General features: G+C 42.2%; 1 protein-coding gene across 2 annotated transcripts in view; it reads right to left on the minus strand.

Moving 5' to 3' along the window:
- The window catches only part of RALGAPB (Ral GTPase activating protein non-catalytic subunit beta), a 3,411,848-nt gene that overhangs the window by 1,299,408 nt on the left and 2,086,919 nt on the right, over positions 1 to 25,521 (minus strand). For both annotated transcript variants that reach the window (XM_044090192.1, XM_044090191.1), the window contains exon 17: positions 7,633 to 7,815. In XM_044090192.1, coding sequence (XP_043946127.1) covers positions 7,633 to 7,815 — 183 coding nt within the window. The remainder of the gene's footprint in view (positions 1 to 7,632; positions 7,816 to 25,521) is intronic.

Raw genomic sequence — 25,521 nt, forward strand, 5'->3', positions numbered from 1 at the left:
TTGTAGATGCACTTGGTAGCTCAAGGCTGTGTTCCACAATGCCATGGCTAGTCTGCAGAGGGGGTAAGAATGGGTTCCCCCCTGCTTGTTTATGTACCGCATAACTCTGGTGTTGTCTGTTTTTATCAGCAACTGTCCTGGAAGGATTAGGTATCTGAAGGCTATCAGAGCATACTGTACAGCTAACATCTCTCTTTGACTGATGAGCAGGAGAATTTGTCCTGGGCTCCACTTTCCCTGAATGCATTTGCCTGCCATGTGAGCCCCCCATGCATAGTCTGATGCATCTGTAGTCAGGATTTGGGTGGCGAGGGGTTGAGGGAAAGGCAGTCCCCTTGTTGTGGTTGCATGCTTCTGCCCACCAAAGGAACTCTGTCCTTAGACAAGGAATGAAGGGAATGACCGTTTCCAGGTCCTGAGAATGTTGGCACCAAAGACTTCTTAGGTACCATTGAAGTTTCCTCATATAAAGTCTTGCACATGGAATTAGCAGAATGTATGAGGCCATGAACCCTAGGGCTTACAGTAATTTTCTTGCAGATAGCTGGGTTTTGGTGGCCATGTGTTTGAAGTAGTTGTTCAAATAGATCGTTTTTTTCTGGAGTGAGAAAGGCCATCTGGGAAGTTGTGTTCAAGCTTGCTCCCAGGAATACAATTTTTTGACTGGGCACCAGTTGTGATTTCTTTTCATTGATGGTGTACCCCAATGAAGATAGGAGTCTTTTTACAAATGCCAGGTGCTGATGTAGCGATTCATGACTGTCCGCCTGAATGAGGCAATCGTCCAAGTATGTGAAAATTTGGATATTTCTCTGCCTGCAGTATTCAATGGCTGGAGCCAGGCACTTTGTGAATACTCTGGGCACAGTAGATAAGCCAAAGGGAAGTGCAGAGAACCGACAGTGCATAAAGCCTGCCCTGAAGTGGAGATATCTCCTGCAAGACACCCTTAACAGGATGTGCAGATAGGCTTCTTGTGAGTCTAGGGTGACTAGGCAGGCATACTTGGCTAGCATAGGGAGAAGCTGTTGCAGGGTTAGCATTTTGAATTTTGGGACCACCAGAAAGATGTTGAGAATTGACAGATACAGGAATGGGTGCCAAGAGCCCTCTTTTCTGGGCACCAGGAACAGTCTGGAATAGAAACCCTGCCTCCTTTGTTCTACTGTAACAGGCTGGATGGCCCCGATATTGAACAGGGAATGTACTTGCTTTTGAGCCTCTGCCCACTGGTTTGGAGGAAGGTCTGGAAACCTGCTTGGGGTTGGCAGGGAATGGAAGTAGAATCTGTACCCCGGGATACAATGTTTAGAACCCATCGGTCCCGAGTAATGGACATCCAGTTTTTTGGCATGAAGGGCAAGTTTCTGCCTAGGGGTGCAAGTAGATGGGCAGGGCTGGGAAGGGTAATTGACAAGTCATTGTGAACTTTTACCATGAGGGGGTTGCTTGCCACTCCCTGCTTTTGAGGTGGGAGTGCTCCATTGTTTAGATCTCTGCATATCCTGAGACTGTAGTCTTGGTGGTCTGGTTCCCCTGGGTTTGGACGGAGAAGGTCTGGAAGGGGCTGGAAAGGACCAGTTTTTTGTAGGCCAATGCCTACTGAATCTAGGTGGCTGCACTTGCAAGAATTCTTTAACAGTTTGCATAAAATTAGCTTTTTCTTCCATCTTTTTAAGAACCTCTTCTGCTTTGGTGCCAAACAAACTGCCCTGATTTAAAGGAGCATCTAGTAATTTTGATTTGACATGGTCTGGCAAGGTTTGTTCCTTCAGCCAAGCATGCCTTCTCAGTACAGATCCAGTGACTGCAGCCCTGCAAGATGATTCCAGGGCATCAAAGCCACACTGCAACGTATGCTTACTAACCTGGTTTGCAGAATGCATTAACTCTAGTAAATCTTTATTTTCTGCACAATCTGGAAGTAACACCATTTTGTGTTTAATTTGTTCCATAATATGTTGCTGGTACTTCCAACATATGAAACTGGCAATTCAATGCCCTGATGGCAAGAGTTGCAGAGATATATACCTTCTTACCCCATCTGTCTAAAGCTGTGGAATCCCTGTCTGAAGGACTAGGGTTTTTGGCTGTAATAGCCTTAATACCTTTAGGCCCCTGGGAAACTGTCTCTAGATTCACAGTAGGATTCTTAAAGAGAAATGTATGAGAATCAGGTACTCTGTAGTACCTGTCAGGTTTTCTAGGGGCTGGTGGTAAAGTATCTGGAGTAAGACTGGATTCCATAAAGACATCATCTACAACATCCACGACAGGGGGTATAACTAGGAGCCTGTGCTGAGGCAACTCTAAAAATTCTCTGAGTCTCTTTTTGGACTGAGGATAATACTGGCATTCCCAGCGGAAATGCTCCCTTAAAGTATGCAAGGTTTCACCAAAAGAAAAATCTTCTGGAGGGGAGGCAGAGGGAATGGATTCCTCTGCATCTGAATCCTCAAAGGTAGATAAGGGTGTGTCCTGGTAATCAGAAGGGTCAGAGTCATCAGACTCCTGGTCTGTAGAATCAGAAAGAAACTCAATTCTTGGTCTCTTAGCAGGGGAAGGCTGGCTTTCCCTAATTAGGGTGATAAGGTCTTCAGCCATTTTAAGCATTTGTTTTTGAGGCATGGGAGCTTGACCATACGCTTTGGTCGTCTGTTTTCTAGGTGTGGTGCATACTCTAGGCCTGAGAAACTTGGTAGTTTTAGCTAAAAATGAAGTTGTCGGTTTAATGCGAATATCGGTAGGTCGGACTACACCCTCAGAAGCCGGTGCCTGCACAGAGGCTCCGGACCTATCCAAGGTAGAGACATTCGCAGGTTCCATAGTTGAAGAAGCATCTCGCGGAATACCCGACTCCGAATGGGTCTCGGCCGAGGCCTACGAATCTGTAGAAGCGGGCATCAGGGGTTGCAAAGGCACCTCACTGAGTACCGGCGGACTGGCGACTAGCTTAACGAAAGCATCAGCAGTTTTTCACCTATGCGGTCGAGCTCTGTCTTTACCTTTGTGCTTTTTCGGAAGATCAGTAGTCGGATGGCTTACTGAAGCCATTTCGGAATACGGAGAATGAGAGCGAAAGAATTTATCGACAAAAATAGCCCGATGACGAATGTTCGGGCGTTGAACAAGGCACAAAACCGACAGCAAGGGATATCGTGTTCTGGGCCTAAACAGGTGATGCAGTAAGAATGAAAATCTCTGTGAGGTATTTGCTTTCCACAGGCAAGACAATTGTTAACTTTTTCTGACATTGGTTAGAGCAAGAAAAAAGAATCCTCAACGGAGAACTTAGCTTTAGAAGACTTCAGGTTTGAAACTCTAAAAATGCAAATTTCAGGTAGCGGCTGACCGACACTTGAGAACTGCTTCTGCTTCGGGCTCCTTCTTGGCAAGAAAGACTGATGTAATGGTGTTGGCTGCCTGTTTTATACCCCTGACGTCATGGAAGAAGCGACAGCATCCGATGCAGAAATCCTAAGACTCTGCAGGCAGACAACCCAAGTGTGATGACTGCAACAGTGAAACATGAAGAACATCATCCTTTTAACTTTCCGTCTATCAGGTAGGCCTTAAGGTTATAGGTACAGTGCTCTCGGGAAGAAATTCATTGTTCATTTCTTAAGCAAAAATTATATGCATTGAAAATATTCTACAGGAATTGGCCTTGTACATACACACACACATCTTACAGTGTTTTTATTTATTGTACTTGTTTACCAGGATAGTCTGACTGGATAGAAAGCTACCCCTTTTTCAAGAGAAACCTGGGGAGAAAAAAATTCACAAAAATTCCAACATTACATAAACAATATAGCAAACAGAAGCATGTGAGTAATCAACAAATATACAAAATTTAAAAACAGCATCATTAATTAATGGCAACGTATTATGAGCTATGAAAGTTCTTGGGAGAAAAACTCCAGGATACACATTACATAACACAGTAAACAGAGATATACAAGCAATCAACAAATAAACATTTAAACAGAGTATCATCAATTACTAGAAGAATCATCTACGGAGCTTTGGAACATATTTGGAAATGAACCTGGCAGAAGGAGAGAAAAGGAGGAAAATGAAGGATTAGTATCAAGAGATGAGAAAGAATCTGTTATGACAGAAGGTAAAGAACAAGATTTTTGACTGATAACTAAAGGTATAGTGCTTGGAAAGTAGTAATAAGTCAAAATATAGTAATAGAAATCCCAAATTGGGTACTTACTCTTGTGCACTGGAAGTCATCTGAAAAATGTCCTACAGACAGGGGAGACAACTCATCACTTCCCATGACAAAAAGAAGTGAAGATATGGAGCAAGTGTCTCCTCCTTTCATGGCATAATGGTATGATGCCAGCCAGGAAGGAGTCATGTTTATGTGGACATTTACAGAAAGCACAGGGGGTCAACCTGAAGTTCAGACAACTCACCTTAATGAACTAAAGAATTCAACTACAGTGGCAATCACTACAATAAAGATGAGTGGTAATCTTTTCTGTATTTTCCAACCCAAAGAAGAATCTAAAGGAATCAAGATTCAAGAAAACAACCTAAATTCTTCTACCTTAATTCAGAAAGAAGCATGGATGGCTACCATAGCCCTGGAGATGTTTGCTGGCATGTACAGGCCACAGAGAAATTTCTGCTGGGTCACAAACACATCCATTTGTCAGTGCTCCTCTAGTGTGGCCTAATGACTGTTGTAAACTTGTTTTTCCAAATGTCTGACTTCTGCAAAAGTGCCACTAAGGAACTAAAGTATCCACAGTTACCAGTAACTGGATGGTCTACTAATGAGATTTCTTTATGAGTGACTGGGATTTTGGACTCACTTGGCCTAACAGTCAATAAGAAAATTCATCACATACACTTCCACCAGAATGTGTTTTCAGCATTGGTGTTAGACACTGTTCTGAAAAGACTCAGTACTCGGCAGAGGATTCAAGATGCATGTTCTCCCTCTTTCTATTTGCTGCCAACCAACCATCCCCTTCTGTGAGGATGCTTCCAAGGAACCCAAGATTCATGTCAATAACATTCTGATGGTATAACATGCAAGGATGAATGTTATGAAAACAAATCTACAAAGTTACCCTGTAATGAGGTCAAAAAGGCCATTGAAAAGGCACTTTCAACTACCCTTTCCCTGCCAATGGTACCTCTTTCTGGGTAACAAATGTGCAGGTAAATGTGGGACAACCTTTTCTTCCTTTTTGTACAGGTCCAGACAGCAGATGCTCTGGATGTAAGATGAAGAACACATCTGGATGGCATTGCTATTCAATAGCAGTGGTCATATACTCACTCTGCCCTGTGCATCCATTTGAAAGAAATGCTGACAGTGGAATTACCCATAAAAGCCTTCAAATACTGTTTGTACCAAGGAGTGCTTAGGTGTCATAACGCAGCATTAATGTAGTACTTACAAATATGAAGAGAACTCCTGCCATATGTGGAAACTGGCCATGGGATTGTAGAAACTGACCCTCTCTCTGGACATTCAACTGACAACAGTACATCTGTGAAAGGACCCAAACTCATCACTAAACTGCTTAAGTGACTCATGAGCGGCAGCTTTATCCAAGGGTTTTTAGACCTTTCAATAAAGTAAGGAGTTCCTCAGCTGCTCATCCAACTCCCATGTCAATGGTTAACTTTTTATCTTTCTAACAAGAGACCAAGATGCTATAAAGCAAAACTGGGTAAGGTTCCAATCCCTATAGTTCAAGGAATCCTTGGAAAGGCAAAGCAACAGAAAGCCGAAATAGGTTCTAATGGCTCACTCGATCAAATTTACCTCAGCCCCCTTTCTCTGGGAGGCAGTTCATCTCTTCACCCCACCCCAAGGAAAACACACCTTTTCAAAGGGTGGCAAGTTTCACATCTCATACAACCTTCAGTCTTCATATCGCAGCAAAAAGTTGATAGTTTGACACCCAATTTTACAAGTTCTCTCATACTGCAATGAGGATATTTATAACAAGTTAAAAATTAGGAATATAAAGTCTTACATCTATAAATAGGAACAGTTTGCATTCTGGAGCCAAATTAACACTGTGGCATCAGCCTAAGTGGATTTTACTTATTACCTATTTCACCTCTCTTATTTAAGTTCATCCTGGGGGGCAGAGTTTGGAGGGATTATGGCAACAGGTTAATTGCTAAGCTCTCTAAATGTAGGCTATATAATAACTCCCTACCTTAACGATTTTTGCTTCAGTTTAATCTGAACAAGTACTTGTACTTAGTACTTCTCACTTGGCCTGTTTCTGGTAAGAAATTATTCGATTTCTGCTTTTAAAAGGCATTTATCGTGGATTCACAATTAGGATGTCCTAATCCAGAACACCATGTGGTCAGCCTAATGAATGTCCATCTACCAGATTCAGGGAATGATAAGAGAACTGACGCAATGCTAAATCAGATTCTTGAAAATACACCATCATCATCAATAATCTTCTTTTCCCACTCTTCTACACACTGAGTTGGGGTGTTGCATTGCCAATACCTCTCCAGTCAGTGTCACTCACCTACCTTCTTCCATCATAATCAACTGTCACAAGTCTTCTTTCATGCAGTTCATCGAACTCTTGGCTGGACATCTAAACTTCCTATTGCCTTCTTCCTGTCTCGCCCAAATCATCTTCACCCAATATTATTCTGCACGTGACCTAATCTCTGTAATCTATTGTCCTTGACCTTCTCGGTTACTGGGATTACTCTGGTTTGGTGTTCTCATTTCGTCATTTGTCTCTGAGTTTGGTCCTATCATCCCATCTCAGATACTTCCACCTCTATCACCTCAAGCCTCCTCAACAGATCTGCCTTCACTGCTCAGATTTTTGTGTTTATTCATTAATGCACCTAGCTGATATGCCTTATATGGACAGCTTTTGTTTTAGTCATGGACAGCAGTCCAAAGTAATTGCTGAAAATGCATTATGTTAAAGGTTGAACAACTTAAGTTCTAGCTTAATTAAGACTGCATGAAAATCTTGGCCATTCAAACTGCACCATGCAATACTACTACAGGAAGTTCTCTTTGGGCTATTAACAATGTGACTTAGATGACTGCATAAAATAAAAGGGTAAAAGCAGCACAGAAAGAAATAAGTGCATTGATAAGTACATTGGATGGTACAGTTTCAGGGTAACAGACGGTTAACACTTGGGTTCACCACCCATGACAATTATATTTATTCATTTGACAAGCCAAACTATCCATTTTTTTTTGTTCTGTTTTCTCTTCTCACAGGTTTACAGGTTATTACTAGGCATAGGCAATCGTTCCGGTAGGCCATTAACAGCCTAGTCAATGCAGATTCAACTATGTGCTGTCTTTTCTGCAAACACATTATAAGGTTAGGGGAAAAACAGCCAGATGCAGTCATTTATCCCTATAATGTCTGGCCATTGACAGTAGTAGGCACTACGATAAGTGGAATGATGGGAATTAGGACTAAGTCAAATACATTAGCTTTATACTTTAGCAAACAACTGGGGTTGGGGCTTGAAACCATAACACTAACTACAAAGGAAGAACAGTGGCTCATCCTTACTCCTAATGCTTTACTTTAATTTCTGAATATCATGGTTTCTTTATAAGGTTTACATTCTGTAGTTACAGCTTACCTTTTCGTTTAGCATATTAGGGTGTTCCGTAAGCCAAACACACAGGCATTGGAATGCTGCAACAATCATAGAATGGAGATCTCGTGAATGTAATGGAGCAGGTCTACTGCACTGGTGCACGATATATGAACACACAGAGCTAACCGCTCGCTTCCGATCAACTGACTCAATGGGAACTTTCACCTAAGACAATGGTGAGGAAAAACAATTAAAAGTGAATCACACTCAAGAGCTAAAATCAGTCACTTTACAGTTAGTGTTCCTCTAAAACAGAACTTTCTCACTGTGCAACTTCAAGCAGTCAAGTCATTCATACATAATATGCAAACTAGAAAAAACATTACAGTAAGCAATGACAGTACTAGGCTCCAGTCTTTAAAGGCTAGCTGTCATAATGCCATATGACAAACTCCTGAAGCTTACAACTTATACTCATCTATAAAGGCTGCAGAACATACACTAATCCTTCACTGATCTCAGAAAATTGACATTCGACTCCTATAAATGACTTTCACAACTTATGTGAGCTGGGGAAGCAGTCAGATAAAAAGAGTTTAACCCCATCTAGTTAAACATCTACTATTACGGTAAGTCTACTTACTTAACTGTATTTTATGTTTGATTGGAAAAGTAAAAGAATCATTTTATTAAAACTAAGAAAATTTTATACCTCAGAATATTTGAAGGCCAGTGGGCCACAAAATCAAAGAAAATATGTATTTACAAAAAGATCACGCTAGACAATTTCAAAGAAAGCATGCATTCACAGCAAGATCATGTTGGAAATTTTATTATTTTTTTTTTTTAACTTTAGGCAAGTGATTTGCTAAAGTTCTGTTCAAAACAGAACAGTCATACATATGTTGCGACATTGGTGATACTCTGGTGGGGTTTGATAAGAATGACAGAAGGACTGGAGGAGGGAGGGTGTGTGCTGCTGCTAACAGCATTAACATGGTAAACTTGACATACAGACAAATACGTCTACTTCAGCCGGAATATGTGTGTGTGTGTGTGTGTGTGTGTGTGTGTGTGTGTGTGTGTGTGTGTGTGTGTGTGCATATGTTTAACTAAACACATGCAACTCTATACTATGAATTCATTACCCTGCTGACTTTTTAGTTACAGAGCACAAAGAAATGTTTATTGCCATGACTCGTCAACTTAGTTGACAACAAAAAATACAAAGTTACCTTAAAGGTAAAAAATGTATACAAATTTCATGCACTGAGACAAAGTACAAGATTTTTTTCTAAATTACTATACATTCACTATACGTCTCCTAACGAGACGCTTTACTGGAGGAAAAGCTTGCCAATTCAACTGCAGGTGGAGTAGAAGGCTAGCTATATGACTTCAAATAGACAGTAAATGGTCAGTACACTTTGCAAAGATTCCGACTAGACTGAGTATTCCTAATACAATTCACAACAGGTACAATTTTTAAACCACCTCTTATTTTTGTTAATTTTTGATATGTTTGTATATTTCTAATAGTACATAAAAAGTACATCACAACATAACAAAGAAAAATTCCAACATGATGCAAAGCACAGCCAGACGGTCACATTTTTCCACAATATCTACTGTCACACAACTGCTATGTCAATTTTTTTTCTTTTTTTTTTAATGCACTTGTCTTTCCAGACATCTTTGTTATGTTATGACTTTCATCAACAGCTGAAGTCTAGATCAGAGGTGTCTAATCTTTTGGGCTCAGGGGCCACTTAACATACAGTTCTAGGCATAATTACCATATTTGGCAAGATTTGGAGAGCCACATTAGCATGTTCAACACATATCTAGCCATTCAAAACAGTCTACAGTAACATACCAAGACCCAGATAAAATGCTATGGTGGGCCGGATTATGAACCTATGGCTGTAATTTTTTTTTTGTAGTGAAAAAACGAACTACAGCGTACATTCTTGATATTTTATATTCACTTGTTTGTTTCATTTTTTTCTCTCTGTATGATCATGACATTTAAAAAAAAGCTGCAGGCACTGGTTTATATAACACAATGAATTCTAAAAGGACTTGCATCTTTAAAACAGTAGACACTTGCACTGTAATTTCAAAGGCATACACTCATTCATTTTCAAAGTATGGCATTCTATCCTAAAGACCAAGCTGTCATGTCTTTCCAGCAAGTCAGTCTCGTTACTGCTGCATTTAGAACACAGGCATTTACTGCTATATGTATTAAGCTTTACACAATAGGTATGATTTCACTGTTGCTTAAACTAGTCAGTTAAAGTGAATGGTTAAGATTGTGGGTGCATCATGGCATCTAGTTTAAGTGCCGAGAAGCATTTTGTGTTGTTCTAATTCTGTATTTGAGAGGTTTTTAATGAAAAGCTTTAACTTTTTATTAAACCACAGCCCAAATAAATTTTGAGTGGTTCTTCCTATCACTGTAGGCAGAGATAGCACTCCATCCATAGGCTTTAATGAATGCACATCTGCACATACGTAGCAGTGTATCCATTAAAGTTTATGGATGCACATCACAATTTCACTACCATGATGTCATGGAATTAAAAAGTTCTATCTTAGAATTAAAAACAAATCTATATTTTTCATTCTAACTCTGTTTTCTCTACTTTAACCCCTCAAAATTACTTAAGTACTTCTTACAGAATTTCAATGTTTTTCCGCAAATGGCTGCCAGTGGGGCTACACATTTCAACATTATCTTGTTTTTATTCAACCCTTTCTCTTTTCAAGTCTGCTTTATGAGAGTCATGCTAAGCATAAGGAAGTAGTCGTGTTTTCCTGTCGCATTCACATATAATGGGATTAGTGCTGGCTAATGTCATCCTATACACTTTCTGTAACAGGGCTGCTTCTTTTTTTTCCCTGGAAAAACCTTCATTTATGTTTGCCTCAGAGCCTGTTTTAGACTATACTAAGGAGTTGTACAACCAAAAAAGTAGCTAAATTGCAGGGCTTTGTACAAAGTATTCTTTTGTAGTCCAAGATGAATTGACAGTCCCCTCCCCCACATTATTTTTGAAGTGTAAAAAATGAAAGTTATGTACTCACCAAAACTATGCATCTGTACTGTCCATTTTCATTCTTCCTCGATGTATGGGTCTCTGATCCAATCCTTGGATCTGACTTGGCCAATCTCTTTAAATTCCTGGATCCAACTCTCGAGCTTCACCCTCTGCCCATAATGCCCCTTGCTTGCCAGATTACCTCAGATTGTGCATGCTGCTGCTAAATATGCCTGAAAGCACAAATACTTAAAATTATAACAAGAAACAGAAAAGAGACAGTGTAGGGGCTCAAACTGACAACAATGGTTCCATATACTTCATCAGGTCACTCCCAAAGGATAAAGATAGGGGGAAGGAGGATGGGGAGTTGAGCAAGAATGAAGATGGACAACACAGATGCATAGTTATGGTGAGTACATAACTTTAATATCTGACACTGTCATTTTCATTCGTTCTACAAAGTATGACAGAGTCTCCTGCTATGAAAGGGTGGCCTTCATGGAAGGATATTCCGAAGAACCACAGAATCAAAAGCAGCCCTGTTTCTGGATAAGTCCAACTTGTAATGAGTAACAAAGGTATGAGAACTGTACCAAGTGGCCACAGCACAAATACCATCAATTGAAGCTATGGCCCAAAAGGCAGACCATGTAGCCATGGATCTAGTCGAATGAGCCTTTGGAGATTTCGGTAAGGACAATCCTCTTAGAGAATATACAAATGAAATGCAATCTGTTATCCATTTAGCTAAGGTACATTTATATACTGGTTTTGTCAATTTGTTTTTAGCAAAGGAAACAAACAGTTGATCACTTTTTCGAAATCCTTTTGTTCTCTGTAGGTAAAAATGAAGTTGTCTATGTACATCTAAAAGATGTAGCGTGTATTCTCCCTTAGTCAAATTTTGGAAAGAAGACTGGTAAATTTATTACTTTTTTCATGCTGGAATCAGACACAACTTTTGGCAGGAAGGAAGGGTTTTGTAAGGTTATTCTGTCTTTTTGAAAAACCAAACAAGGCAGTCTTGAAGAGAGTACTTGGAGTTCAGAAGCTCACCTTACATATGTAATGGCAACAAGAAAAATAGTTTTCCAACAGAGAGAAATTTTAGGTCTGACTTAGCCGAAGGTTCAAAGGGGGACGGAGTTTGTATTAAAACATTAAGACCCCTGTGTGGAGTAGGGTCTCTTACTGGAGGTCTAAGCAGAAGAATACCCTTCAGAAAAGCCTTAAAATTTTAGAAGAAGCTAGGGGGAAGTCATTATTTCCTATCTGGTAATTAGAGATGGCAGCAAGCTTGATTTTTATGTTGGAGAAACTGACACCACCCTAAAAACCTGAAGCTAGAAAATCTAATACAGCAGGAATTGGAACTGTAAAGGGATCCAGCTTTCTTTGTTCTGCTCAATTTGAAAATTTCTTCCATTTACTCTTGTAAATCTTTCTGGTAGAAGGTTTTTGAGATGATGACAAATCTGACAAACTAAAGAGGAAAGCCTGGACTGTCTACCTATCACTGGTATTGCAGAAACCATACTGTTAACTTGAGGCCCTGAATGTCCAGATGAATCATTCTCGAGGGATGCGATAGTAGACCTGGACTGGGGTCCAGTGTCCAAGGTGGACACAGAAAATGAGACTATAGGAATGGGAAGCACATCTGTTGACACTAGAAGGGGGCAATGAGGATTACCTTGTTCTTCAACTGTTGTGCTTTCCAGAGAAATGTGGCTATTAAGGGAAGGGAAGGGGAGGATAAGCATACAGGAGAACAAGGGAAGGGGAGGATAAGCATACAGGGGGAACAAAAGTGGACTAGAGCATCTCTCTCAGTGACCCCCCCCCCTCTCTGAGGGGAAGTTAGGGCAAAGAATCTGCTGCACTTGTTGTTGAAGGGAGAGACAAAGAGGTTGCAGCAAAGTTGACCCCAGTGACGAAAAATAATTTCTGTCACTACAGGATTGAGAAACCACTTGTGCGGCATCAGGATGGTTCAGTTGAGCTAGTCAGCTACGATTTTGGATTACCCTGGAATGCGCATTGCTACACGAAAACAGTTGGAGGAGATCATCCACTGCCAGACTCATTGCTTGTTGGCAAAAGGGATATTTTGGATGCCCGCCCCCACTGTATGATCATGTAGGAAACCACTGGCATACTGTCTTACTTGGTTAGCAATCATACCTAGAGGGAGAGAGAACTGAAAGGCCTGCAACACTAAAATAACCATTCTCATCTTTTAAGACAATGATATGCAAATTGGTCTCTTCTAGAAACTACGTACTCTGAACAGTCCTTCCCAAGAAATGCCACCCACTTCAACTAGGAGGTGTCCAAGGTCAGTGTGGCCTTTGCAGAAGAAAAGATAAATGGGTGTCCATGACAAAGCTCGTTGGACTAGATCCACCAAAGTAGGGAATCCTTGCAGGCTCGTAAAGTCTTTACAGGATGCTGAAGCACTGAGTACTGAGAGGGTCCAGTGAAGAATTCTCATGTGAAAGCAAGCTATAGGCAATAGGGTGATCCCTGCACCCATCAAACCTAAGGCTTGATGAACCAGTCTTGCAGGAGAAGAGGGATGGTCCAGAATCTGTCCTACATGCAATCTTAGGGAATGAATTCTGCTCTGGGGTAAGAATGCAAACTGTCTGTGTCCAAGTGAGCTGTTATAAAGTACAAGACCTGAAGTGGTTGAAGTTGGTACTTGGAAAGATTTACTGTGATCCCTAGAAAACATAACAACTAGAGTAAGTAATCTTTGGCATTTTATAGAAGATGCCTGGTTGTTTCAGAAAGCAGCTAGTCATCTAGATAAGGAAACACCCTGAATCCGTGCAGTCTGAGATGAGCTGCCACAACTGCCATACATTTAGTGAACACAAAGGGGGTTGTGGTGAAACCAAAGGGCAGGTCTCTGAACTGGTAAGGACGGTCACCTAGCTTAAAGCGCAGATATGTTCAAGAGCACCTTTTTATTTTAATATGACAGTATGCATCTTGAAGATCTATACAGCACATCCAGTCATCCTTCTGCAGGACAGATACAATGGGCTGAACCATGAGCATCCAAAACGTGGACTTCTTCACAAACTGATTCACATGACTGAGCTCTAGAAAATGTCTCAGCTCCCCCGATTTCTTTGGCACTAAAAAGAACCTTAAGGAGATTCTGGATCCTGCTTGGTCTGGTGGGACCTTTTGGATGCCTCGCTTTTGCAGCAGATTTTGAATTTCTAACACTGCTAACTCACTCTGATTGGGTGGAACATAGGGGAGACGTCTCTTTTGTGAGGGGTTTTGTGAAAAGGGAATGAAGTATCCTCTGGAAAGGATCCTGTGTATTCAAGAATCTCTTGTGATGGCTGTTCAGGCATGTGGGTGTAAGGAAAATCACCCACTGACTGCCAGGTAACCTTTCAAAAGCAATGAAAGAGTATGTCCAAGAAAGAGTCTCGAGACCCTTGGTTCTGCGGACCCCCTCTGCTGTGAGGATGGCATCTTCCTTCATTATTTCTACCTCTGCCTCTGGCAGAAAAATTTCCCACAAGTCCTGAAAAGGTGATGGAGATTTTTGGAACCACATCTTCTTACCACCACGCTGATTCCTTGAGAAAGATCTTTATGGGTAGAGAAATGGATTTCAACAGCAGACAAGATATTTCCATCTTGCTCACTGCAGGAAAGTGCATCTTTAACTGTGGGCACAAACAGGGAAGATCCATCAAAAGGGGCATTTATGAAAGGATTTAAAGGGCTCCGAAAAATCATCCAGGCATGTCTCTTGATGGCTATGCCTGAACTAGCAGCCTGTGAGGAACCTTCAACAGTGTGAGATACTAACCTCATGGACATGTTGGATATAGATTGTAGGATGGCCAGCTGGGAGGAGTAAGTTTTCTCCTCCTATGCTGACATGAACCCTGGGGTAGATTTAGAGAGTACCTTGATTAAGTTCCTCTGTAATCTAGTAAAATGTGCCAGGCAGTTAATGACCGAAAGGAGAAGATTGCCAAAGCATAAACACACTTTCCAAATCTGTCCAATACACTACACACTTTATTAGGAGGGTGGACAGAGGAACTTGAAGAGCAGTGTGTGCTGTCACTTTAAGAAGCATTTCAAAGTGAGGGCACGTGGATATAAAGAGAAAGTATGTGCAGGCAGCAGTGCCATTTTGACACAACACCCAGAGTGTTAACATGTATGAGTGCAGTAGTCAATCTGTTTATAAGTTTATTTAAGTTTAAATTACTAAGTCTCAATTCTGATGTGTTTGTACATAATAAAGCTGCCTGTACTGAACCCACAACTGTTCATCTGTTTTATCCTGACCGGACGAGCAACATAGGGCCAGAATGGGATCAACAATGAAACTTCTTCAAGCCATGAGGTGCAGAGTTAACCTTCGAGGTATATTGAGCTTGGCTGATACAGTGCTCAAACGATCAAGAAAGGCCAGAAACAAATTTCAGGTAAAAAAAAAACTTGCAAAAATGATTTATTTCATAAAGAAAATGATACAAAGCATTTGCAAAGCATAAACCATATTATCAAATGCAAAGCACAAAGCATATTATTAATCAAATGCAAAGCACAAAACGCATTATTGATTAACATTCAAAGCCACAATATTTGACAGTTATTTGAAATACTTATGAATATGTTCAAAACTACTTCTGATTTGCACAACAAGCAGGTTAAAAGTAAAACTAGCACAACAAAATGTATAACGAGCATGATAAAAGTCAAATGAGAATAATGAGTACAATAAAAGGGTGAAATAAGCATAAAAAATCAAAGCAACTGCATTTGTTTTAGTAAACGACAATATTTTTAGCTATGTGCTGCGATTTTGCATTGACTAGAGCTATTCAGAGCATAACTAGAGTTATTTGAAGTATGTCAGAGTGTGCAAAGTGTTTGCAGTGTGTGCTTTATTACAGTACAATTATTTCAAAGCCTACTGTGTGCAAAGTAGAGTTATTTCACAAAGTGCAGTCAGAATGCAGTAATTTCAAAAAGTTTCTTTGCTGTATGAATTTCATTCTCAACGTGCAGTTATTTCAAAGTGTTTCTTACAATGTAGACTTATTTTGCAAAGTACAGTCATTTCGAGAAGATTATTGTGCTGTGTACAATTTATTTGCAAAGTGAAGTTATTTCGAAGTGCTTCCTACACTGATGAGTGGTTTTGCAAAGTACAGTGATTTCAAAGTGTTGTTGTGCTATGGAAACTTATTTTACGAAGTACAGTTATTTTGAAGAGTCTATTGTGCTGTTGAGCATAATTAAAGTTTCTGGCATAAATTTCTGACGTGTGTGTGTGTATATTTTCGTACATAATTCCAAGGGTGTTTATTACTGTGTTGACATGGCAGAAGCATTTCACTGACCCTGTCCACCTGTGTTTGATCAGAATATTGTAGAGAACTGGAGAGTATATAAACACAAATATGATATTTTCATACAAGCAGCTTTTTCTGACAAAGATGGAAGTACGAGGGCATTGATTTTGCTTAAACTAGCGGGGTCAGAAGTCAATGAAAGAGAGCGTTAATTTGTGTATGCACCAGCAGTATATGCAGGAGAAGGGGAAACTGCCATATTGTTGTACAAGCTGAATCAAGGGAAGATCCGGAGTGCTTGAAATGAAAATTTAGAGAAATGTATAAACCCCCAGACAAATGTTACATTGGAGAGGCACTTATTTATACAAGAGACCAAAAGCCAGGAGAAACTTTTGCTGCTTACATTACTGACTTGAGAAACAAAGCTAAAATGTGCAGATTTGGTGACTTGAAAGGTGAGTTGATAAAAGACAGGCATGTGTGTGGTGATAATGCTGCTATGAGAAAAAATTTGCTTTGAGACAGTGAATTAACATTCAGCAAAGCCACAGAGATTTGTCAAATACATCAGCTTACAGAAAGGCACACAAATAAGTTTGCAAGTGATAACAGCATGGTTTCAACAGTCTCTAGAGCAAAAGTACAGTTTTGTACCTACCATAAATGTAGATGTTCAAGTGTTCACACCGCTGCAGTCATTACACTTGGGTTATCCTGCCGTCAAGCGGTCCCGCAGTCGGCCAGAGTTCCAAAGTCTTGGTCCGGCGTCGGTTGCTGTCGCTTCTTCCCTGACGTCAGTGCACCAGGGGTATATCTAGCTAAACTGCAAGTATTTCTGCTTCTTGAACTGTTTTAAACTGTTTAAAGTTGTTTTTGCACCTGCACTTTTAAAGTTTGTCCTGTATGTTGCATATACCTGTTGAGGCTACACACTCAAGTGCGCTAGCCTGTGTTACATATTTATTGCATTTTCCTGCTGTTTGTTGCAAAAAAGAAAAAAAAAAAAATTATCCTTGTTTCCCATCTTTCCTGACCTAGAGTAGTCCAAATACAGGCTTTGCTGTATTCTGGACTTTTGGAAAGTTCCTGTGTTGCCCATTTCCTTTCTTGGATAAAGGGAGGCTTCTTTGTTCACCAGTGGCAGTGGGGAGCTTAGAGCAGCCTATCTATCCCTGGAGGAGTGTTCCCAGCACAAGAATCTGATAGTCTATTGGCCATTTTGGGCCAATTTCTAGATCTTTCAAGTCCCCCTGTATAAAACCCGCTTTGGCGCGTATTGTGCACTTGTTACTATTCAGCCAAGCTCCTCGTGGTCCTGCAGAGTGGTGCTAGCAGCAGAGAGGCTAAAAGAGCAACTGCTAACCTGATAAAAGTGGGTTTTTTTTTCCTGCTACTACCTGGGCGACTGTCCGACCTAGCTAAACTGCAAGTATCTCTGCTTCTTGAACTGTTTTAAACTGTTTAAAGTTGTTTTTGCACCTGCACTTTTAAAGTTTGTCCTGTTTGTTGCATTTACCTGTTGAGGCTACAAACTCAAGTGTGCTAGCCTGTGTTACATATTTATTGCATTTTCCTGCTGTTTGTTGCAAAAAAGAAAAAAAAAATTATCCTTGTTTCCCATCTTTCCTGACCTAGAGTAGTCCAAATACAGGCTTTGCTGTATTCTGGACTTTTGGAAAGTTCCTGTGTTGCCCATTTCCTTTCTTGGTAAAGGGAGGCTTCTTTGTTCACCAGTGGCAGTGGGGAGCTTAGAGCAGCCTATCTATCCCTGGAGGAGTGTTCCCAGCACAAGAATCTGGTAGTCTATTGGCCATTTTGGGCCAATTTCTAGCTCTTTCAAGTCCCTCTGTATAAAACACGCTTTGGCGTGGTTTTGCACATAGTGCAGCATCGGGCAGCTCCGCTTAATTGGGTTTAAACCATTCTCGGCTCCACAAAGTCTGCTCTTCACTTTTTCCCTTAGAACTGATCTAGTTCTCATAATAAACACCCTATTCCTACTATAAACCCTAGCACTTGCTCACTAAAGCAATTATATCAGTCAGCACTAAAAAATTAAAAGCATTACACCCGCACACACTCCCCTTGAGTACCTTGTTCCCCACTGGCCCTTTTTTTCAATTATAAAGGAATTCCCAATACTATTCTAGCATGTCCAAAGGTCAGTTGTCAATCTCCTCTCCGGTCCAGCTGGTGATTCTGGGAATCTTGAGGCAATGTTACAACTGCCTCATGTACACAGACAACCCTCTCCTCCTCCCAACAAATTCCAACACATGTGAGAGATGCAACCATATAGCCAAACTGGAGGCTAAGCTCTCTCAACTCAGTACTGGCGGCGTAACCAGTCAGGAGGAGAAGGAAACCACACTCACTACAATTCCAGTCTCACACAGACCTACCACGGCAGCAAACCAAACACATAAACACACAAAAACATACTCGGAGGCTCTAAATAAAAATCTGCCTAAGCAGCAGAGACCTCCAAAGCAGACACCCAAGCAACCGCTACCCCAAAACAAAACACATGCAACACATAGCTCACAAAGCCAGTGTGTCGAACAGTCACAGCCCTTAAGGCTAAACAACACACCTGATACACTTGTAATAGGTGACTCTATCGTCAGGCACACTGACGTCCCGCTCACCAGGCTGAACAAGGAGAAGGTGACGGTGAGCTGCCTGTCGGGCGCTAGGATCCACCACATAACACAAGCACTCAGGTCACTCCAAGGCAAGTACAAATATGACTCAGTCATTGTCCATGCTGGTGTGAATGACCTGAGACGTACCTCCCTGGACTACATGAAAAGAGACATAGAGGAGCTCTCGGAGCATGTAGCCCAGGCCGGTATGACCCCGACCTTGAGTAGCATCTTACCCTCATCAAGAATGATGCCACAATATGAAGACAAGATGATCAATTTCAACAATTGGCTTAAGTATTGGTGTCATTCAAAGGGGATCCAATGCCTGTCAGCCTGGGATGACATGCTCGACAAGCCACGATGCTTCGCTAGGGATGGCTTGCACCTTTCACCACTGGGCTTTCGGATATTGGAAAAGGCTCTTGCCACCCCCATAGTACCTTTTTTAGGCAAGGCTCAAAAGACAAACTCACCTCCATAGGTATCACAAGGGATAAGAAACTAAGAGTAATGCTACTCAACGCCAGAAATCTAAACCTCAAGATGCACGCACTCGAAACTCTCCTTAGCATGGAGAACATCGATATCTGTGCAGTAACAGATACCTGGTTCGAGGGAACCCCAGCACTACCAGGTTATACCTCATACCATGCTTTTCGGCCCCAAAACTTGGACCGAACAACAAAAGGAGGGGGAGTATCAATATTCGTCAAAGATACCCACACCTCCAGGTTAGTGTCACAGCACAAAGCATCAGAGGCTATCCATGTGCAACTAACAGTGGGTAAAACTGCCTTCCAGTTTATAGCCTGCTACAGACCATCCTCCCAAACACAGGAACCCCACACGGCCTACCTGAGAACACTGGAAAATATGAAGGTTTCTCCAAACACCATTATATTGGGCGACTTCAACTACCCAAACATAGACTGGGAGCATTACTCTAGCTCCAACACCCTAGCCCAAAGTTTCCTAGAATTTATAAACTCAAATGCTATGGAACAACTTGTTACCACTCCCACAAGAGGGGAAAACATACTGGAACTGATCACCACCAACATGGGGGCTCTATGCTCCAGACCAGAAGTGTATCCCTCACTGATAAGATCAGACCACAAACTAATCTCACTGGATATTCACATCCCGACCCCACCCCCTGCCCAGAAAACCACAGTGAAAAACTTCTCTAAAGCAAATTTCACACTCCTCAAAACCAAGGTGGAATCCTTCAAAGCCCCCGGGCCTGTGGAAAATACAGCCCAGACCGCAGAATCCTTTATAAAAGCATTCTATGAGCACCTTCAGGAATGCATGGATCATGCAATCCCAAATAAAACCAAGACCCAATCCTCCAAAGGCAGGCGTCCTGTCTGATGGACCCCAGCCATAAACAAACTATACAATAGAAGGAGGAAGCTACTACATGATACAGCCCCTTCCCCCCCAAAGGAGCAAATGCCTATCCCAACTGAATGTAACCTCCCTGACATCACAGATGCACAGGTGAAAGCTGCCCTCTCCAAAGCAAAAAACACAGCATCTATGGGACCGGACGGTGTCCCAGGCTGTGTCTTACACGAGCTCCAGGAAGAACTGAACCCTCACATTAAGTCACTGTACTACAGGATATGTACCCAAAGAATGGCATACAGCTACAGTGGTCCCACTCCACAAAGGTGGTGCCACAACGGACCCCGGAAACTATCGCCCCATAAGCCTGACTAGTCTGGTCTGTAAAGCTATGGAGCGTATTATCATGGAACTCATAAACAAAGACATTGGGAGCCTCCAGACACTGGACCCCACCCAATTCGGCTTTGTTAAGGGCAGATCTTGCCTCTTAAACCTAGTTGATTTCTTTGAAACAGTTACCAAAGCCATAGATGAGGGCAAGGTAGTCCACACAGCCTACCTGGACCTTGCAAAAGCCTTCGACACAATACCCCACTCGAGCATCATAAATAAGCTTACCAGCTTAAATATCAACCCTTATATATCACAAGATGGGTTGCAAACTGGCTCAGAGATAGAACCCACATGGTCAGAATCGCAGGTGCCATGTCCGAATCCAAACCAGTTACAAGTGGCGTCCCACAGGGCTCAGTTCTGGGACCTCTCCTGTTCGGTATATACTTCTCTGAGGTTCAGGCTAACACAGGGGGGATTATGGTTGACAAAGTTCACAGATGACTGCAAACTGAGGGCCATAATCGAATCTCCAGCTGACACAAGCATCCTCTAAAAGGGTCTCACAGAGATGGATGCTTGGTGCCAGAGCCACGGCCTGAAGCTAAATGCTAAAAAGTGCATAGTCATCCCCTTTGGGAAAAACAAGGTGCCCACAAATTACCACATAGGTGGTAATCCATTAAGTACGGAAGTAGTAATTAGAGATTTGGGGACCAACATAGACAGTAATCTCTCCTTTGATAATCACGTTGCCAAAGTGGTTAGAAAGACCTTCTATATAGCCCACCTTATCACAAAAGGGTTCGCATCTAGATCAAGAGAGGTCATTGTGCCCATCTACTCATCACTCATCAGGCTCATAATTGAATACAATGCCCCTTTTGGGATGTACCTTACCCGACACCTGCAGCAACTGGAGAGACCCCAAAAGTACCTCACCAAGAGGATCATGGGCTACAAACATGTCCTATGCAGCTCGACTAAAGAAACTCCAGCTCTACTCAGTTGCTTACCGCCTACTCAGAGGCGATCTATGCCTGACGTATACAGCCATGTCAAACCCAGAATTAATGGACATGCTCCACCTCAAAAAATCCAAGTCCCTTAGAGCTACACGCTCCAGGGACCTAAACCTCAGCACAAAAATAAATAGGACGTGCTGGTGGGACAGATTAATTTCCCAGAGGCTCCCCTCACTCTGGAATAGAATCCCAGTTCATGTTAGACATAGCCCCTCGCTGACCCTCTTCAAGCGAAATCTGGACGCGTGGATGGGAAATCGCAAATTCACCTCTGGGATCTCTTCTGTGTCCCTGCTAGACAGAGGCACAGTAAACTAATCTTAAAAGGGTACCTTCTGTGACCTACTTTACAGAGGCACAGTAGGCTAATCTAACAGGGAGGCAGAAGCCAAATACACTCTGGCTAGGCTTATAAATGCCCTAGGGCAGATAGCCTAGTATCTACCTATGAACCTATGAAAATCCCAAAAAGGGAAGGCATCTCTGATCAGTATTAGCAAAAAACTACGGGCACTCATAAAATCGTTTAAGGCCAGCTTTGAGAGAAGAATTTCACAGGACACCACGGATAATCACAAGGCTTTCTTTAGTTATGTTAGGAACATGGGTGGGAATTCCCAGATATGCTCAGAATTAGTCCAAAATGAAAAAAATACACCGAACCCACAGACATTGCCAACATCCTAGCTAACAGGTTCAGTGCAAACTCCCCCCCCCACCAAAAGGGCAAATATCTATCCCAGTAGAGTGCTGCCCCCCCTGACATCTCAGATGCTCAGGTAAAAGCCGCCCTCTCCAAAGCAAAAAGCACAGCATCAATGGGACCAGGCGGTGTCCCGGGCTGCGTCCTACATGAACTCCAAGAAGAGCTAAACCCAAACATAAAACTACTGTTCAATCTCATCCTTACTACAGGATATGTACCCAAAGAGTGGCGTACAGCAACAGTGGTCCCTCTCCACAAAGACAGTGCGCCTCAACGGATCCTGGAAACTATCGCCCCATAAGCCTGACTAGCTTGGTCTGCAAAGCTATGGAAAGGATCATCATGGACCTCATAAATAAAGATATTGGGGACCTACAGACACTGGATCCTACCCAGTTCGGCTTTGTTAAGGGCAGATCCTGCCTTTTAAACCTGACTGATTTCTTTGAAACAGTCACCAAGGCCATTGACGAGGGGAAGGTGGTCCACACAGCCTACCTCAACCTCGCAAAAGCCTTCGATACAATACCCCACTCGGGCATTATAGATAAGCTCACCAGCTTAAATATAAACCCCTATGTCACTAGATGTGTTGCAAACTGGCTCAAGGACAGAACCCACATGGTTAGAATTGCTGGAGCCATGTCAGACTCCAAAATAGTTACAAGTGGCGTCCCACAAGGCTCAGTCCTGGGACCTCTCTTGTTCGGTATATATTTCTCGGAGGTACAGGCCAACACGGAAGGACTGTGGCTGACCAAGTTCGCAGATGACTGCAAATTAGGCGCCATAATCGACTCTCCAGCCGACACAAGCATCCTACAAAAGGGCCTCATAGAAACAGACAACTGGTGCCAGAGCCATGGCCTCAAGCTAAACTCCAAAAAGTGTATAGTCATCCCCTATGGCAAAAACAAAGTGCCCACAAATTACCACATAGGTTGTAATCCATTAAGTATGGAAGAAGTAATTAGGGACCTGGAGACCCAAGTTGATAGCAATCTCTCATTTGAAAACCACGTGGCCAAAGTGGTTAGAAAAACATTTTATATAGCCCACCTAATCATGAAGGGATTCACATCTAGATCAGGGGAGGTCATCGTGCCTCTTTACTCATCCCTCATCAGGCCCATAACTGAATACAATGCCCCTTTTGGGATGTACCTTACCAGACACCTGCAACTGGAAAGACCCCAAAAATACCTCACCAAGAGGATCAAAGGGCTCAAACAGATGCCATATGCTGCCCGGTTAAAGAAATTCCAGCTCTACTCAGTAGCATACCGCCTGCTCAGAGGCGATCTGTGCCTGATGTATAAAGCCATGTCCAACCCGGAATTAATGGACATGCTGCACCTCAGAAAATCCAAATCCCATCGAGCTACGCGCTCGAGAGACTTGAACCTCAGCACTGAAATAAATAAGACATGCTGGAGGGACAGATTCATAACCCAGAGGCTCCCTTCACTCTGGAATAAAATCCCAATCCAGGTTAGGCAGAGTCAGTCATTGACTTTCTTCAAGAGGAATCTTGATGAGTGGATGGGAGGTCATAGGTTTACCCCGGGTATCACTTCTGTGTCACTGTTAGACAGAGGCACAGTATACTAACCTCGAAAAAGGACATAGCAAAATTCATTTAAAATGGGTGGCGAAAGCCAAACACACACTGGCTAGGCTTATAAATGCCTTAGGGCAGATATAGCCTAGTATGAACCTATGAACCTGTAAGATGCATCCAACGCCATTTTCTTTAGTTTTTCTTGCCCCAGATGTCAGGTGCCCCCAAGTAGGTAGGCAATACATATTGCTAATAAAAATATATATATATATATATATAAAATAAAAACAATACCTTCAGTTACAAGCAAATACACCACAAAGGTTGTATAGGACAGAAAGGTATAGATAAGTCCAGCTAGGACAGAGGGAATGGAGGAAGGGTAACCTGGACTGCAGCAGTGTGAACACTCGAACATCTACATTTATGGTCGGTACAAAACTGTACTATGTTCACTGTGTTACACTGCTGCAGTCATTACACTTGGGTAGAATCCCAAAGCTAAGGTTGGGTGGCTGGTCTATAAAGAGTTAGGATTGGCTATGAGGCCCTGCAGAACTGCAGTGACAAATCCTGCTCTGGATTTTGAGTAAAGAGGCAAGTGGTAATGCTTGGTAAAGGTGTGCACTGAACTCCAAGTTGCAGCCTCCAAAATCTCCTTGGTAGGTACTCCTCTGAGAAAGGCTGTTGAAGTGGCTGTTGCCCTGGTGGAATGTGGCCTAATGTTATTAGGGACTGATTTTCCATGCTATGTGTAGCAGTAACGAATACAGTGTCCTATCCATTTGGAGATAGTCTGTTTTGAGATAGCCTTGCCCTGTGATCCTGCAGCATATGCTACAAACAGTTGCTCAGTTTTCCTGAAAGCTTTTGTTTTGTCTAAGTAGAAGCGTAGCTGCCTGTGTATGTCCAAAGAGTGCAGAAGTTTCTCCCCTTTAGTCTTGGGGTTTGGACAAAAAGTTGGCAAATGGATGGTTTGGTTAAGAGCCACACTAGATATCACCTTTGGCATAAAGGTAGGGTTTGTCCTTAAAGAAATCCTGTCCTGATGAAAAATTATAAAAGGTTCCACTGCCATTAATGCCTGTAGCTCTGAGACTCTTCGTGCTGAAGTTACTGCCAGGAGCAGAGCTGTTTTCCATGATAAAAAATTTAGAATGGCTGTATTGGCTGGCTCAAAAGGTGGCAGGGTCAGTTTTTTCAAAACAAAATTGAGGTACCAAGTTGGTGTTGGTGCTCTCCGGGGTGGTCTTATGTTTTTAGCCCCTCTGAGGTACTGCTTTATCAAGGGAAGAGAGAATAAAGGAGGATCGGTGTTGTAATGTGCTGAAATGGCAGAGGCATGGATCTTAATTGATGAGAAGGATAGGCCTTTGTCCAGCATCTCAGTTAAGTATTGTAAAATCTGAGAAATGTTTGGGACAAGAGGGTCAAGGCTTTGAGCCTGGTTCCAGGCGCAGAACCTCTTCCATTTTTCTGAGTAAGCTTTCCTGGTGCTAGGCCTCCTGGTCTCCAAAATGACATCCATAACAGCTTTAGAGAAATGTGTTGCCTGTTTGACTAATGAATCTGCCATGCAGCCAGGTTTAGGGTTTTGAGCTGACCGTGCAGGATCTGATTGTTTTGTTGGGTCAAAAGATGTGGAATTTGAGGCAAAATCCATGGTGGGCCTTGAGTTAAGTTCTTTAAGATTGGGTACCAGTACTGGCGTAGCCAGTCTGGAGCAATCAGGATCATCTGTGTTTTTTCTTGTCTGGCTTTTAGGAGTACCTTTGAAAGGAGAGGCAGTGGTGGGAAGGCATAAACTTTTAGGTTTTTCCAGCTGAATGAGAGAGCATCCACTTTCCATGCTTGTGTGTGATAAGTCCCTGTGCAGAATTTTTGTAGTTGGCAATTCAGTGGGGAAGCAA

Source organism: Protopterus annectens, chromosome 12.part0 (assembly GCF_019279795.1).
Source record: "Protopterus annectens isolate FY-2018-M chromosome 12.part0, PAN1.0, whole genome shotgun sequence".
Taxonomy (NCBI): domain Eukaryota; kingdom Metazoa; phylum Chordata; order Ceratodontiformes; family Protopteridae; genus Protopterus; species Protopterus annectens.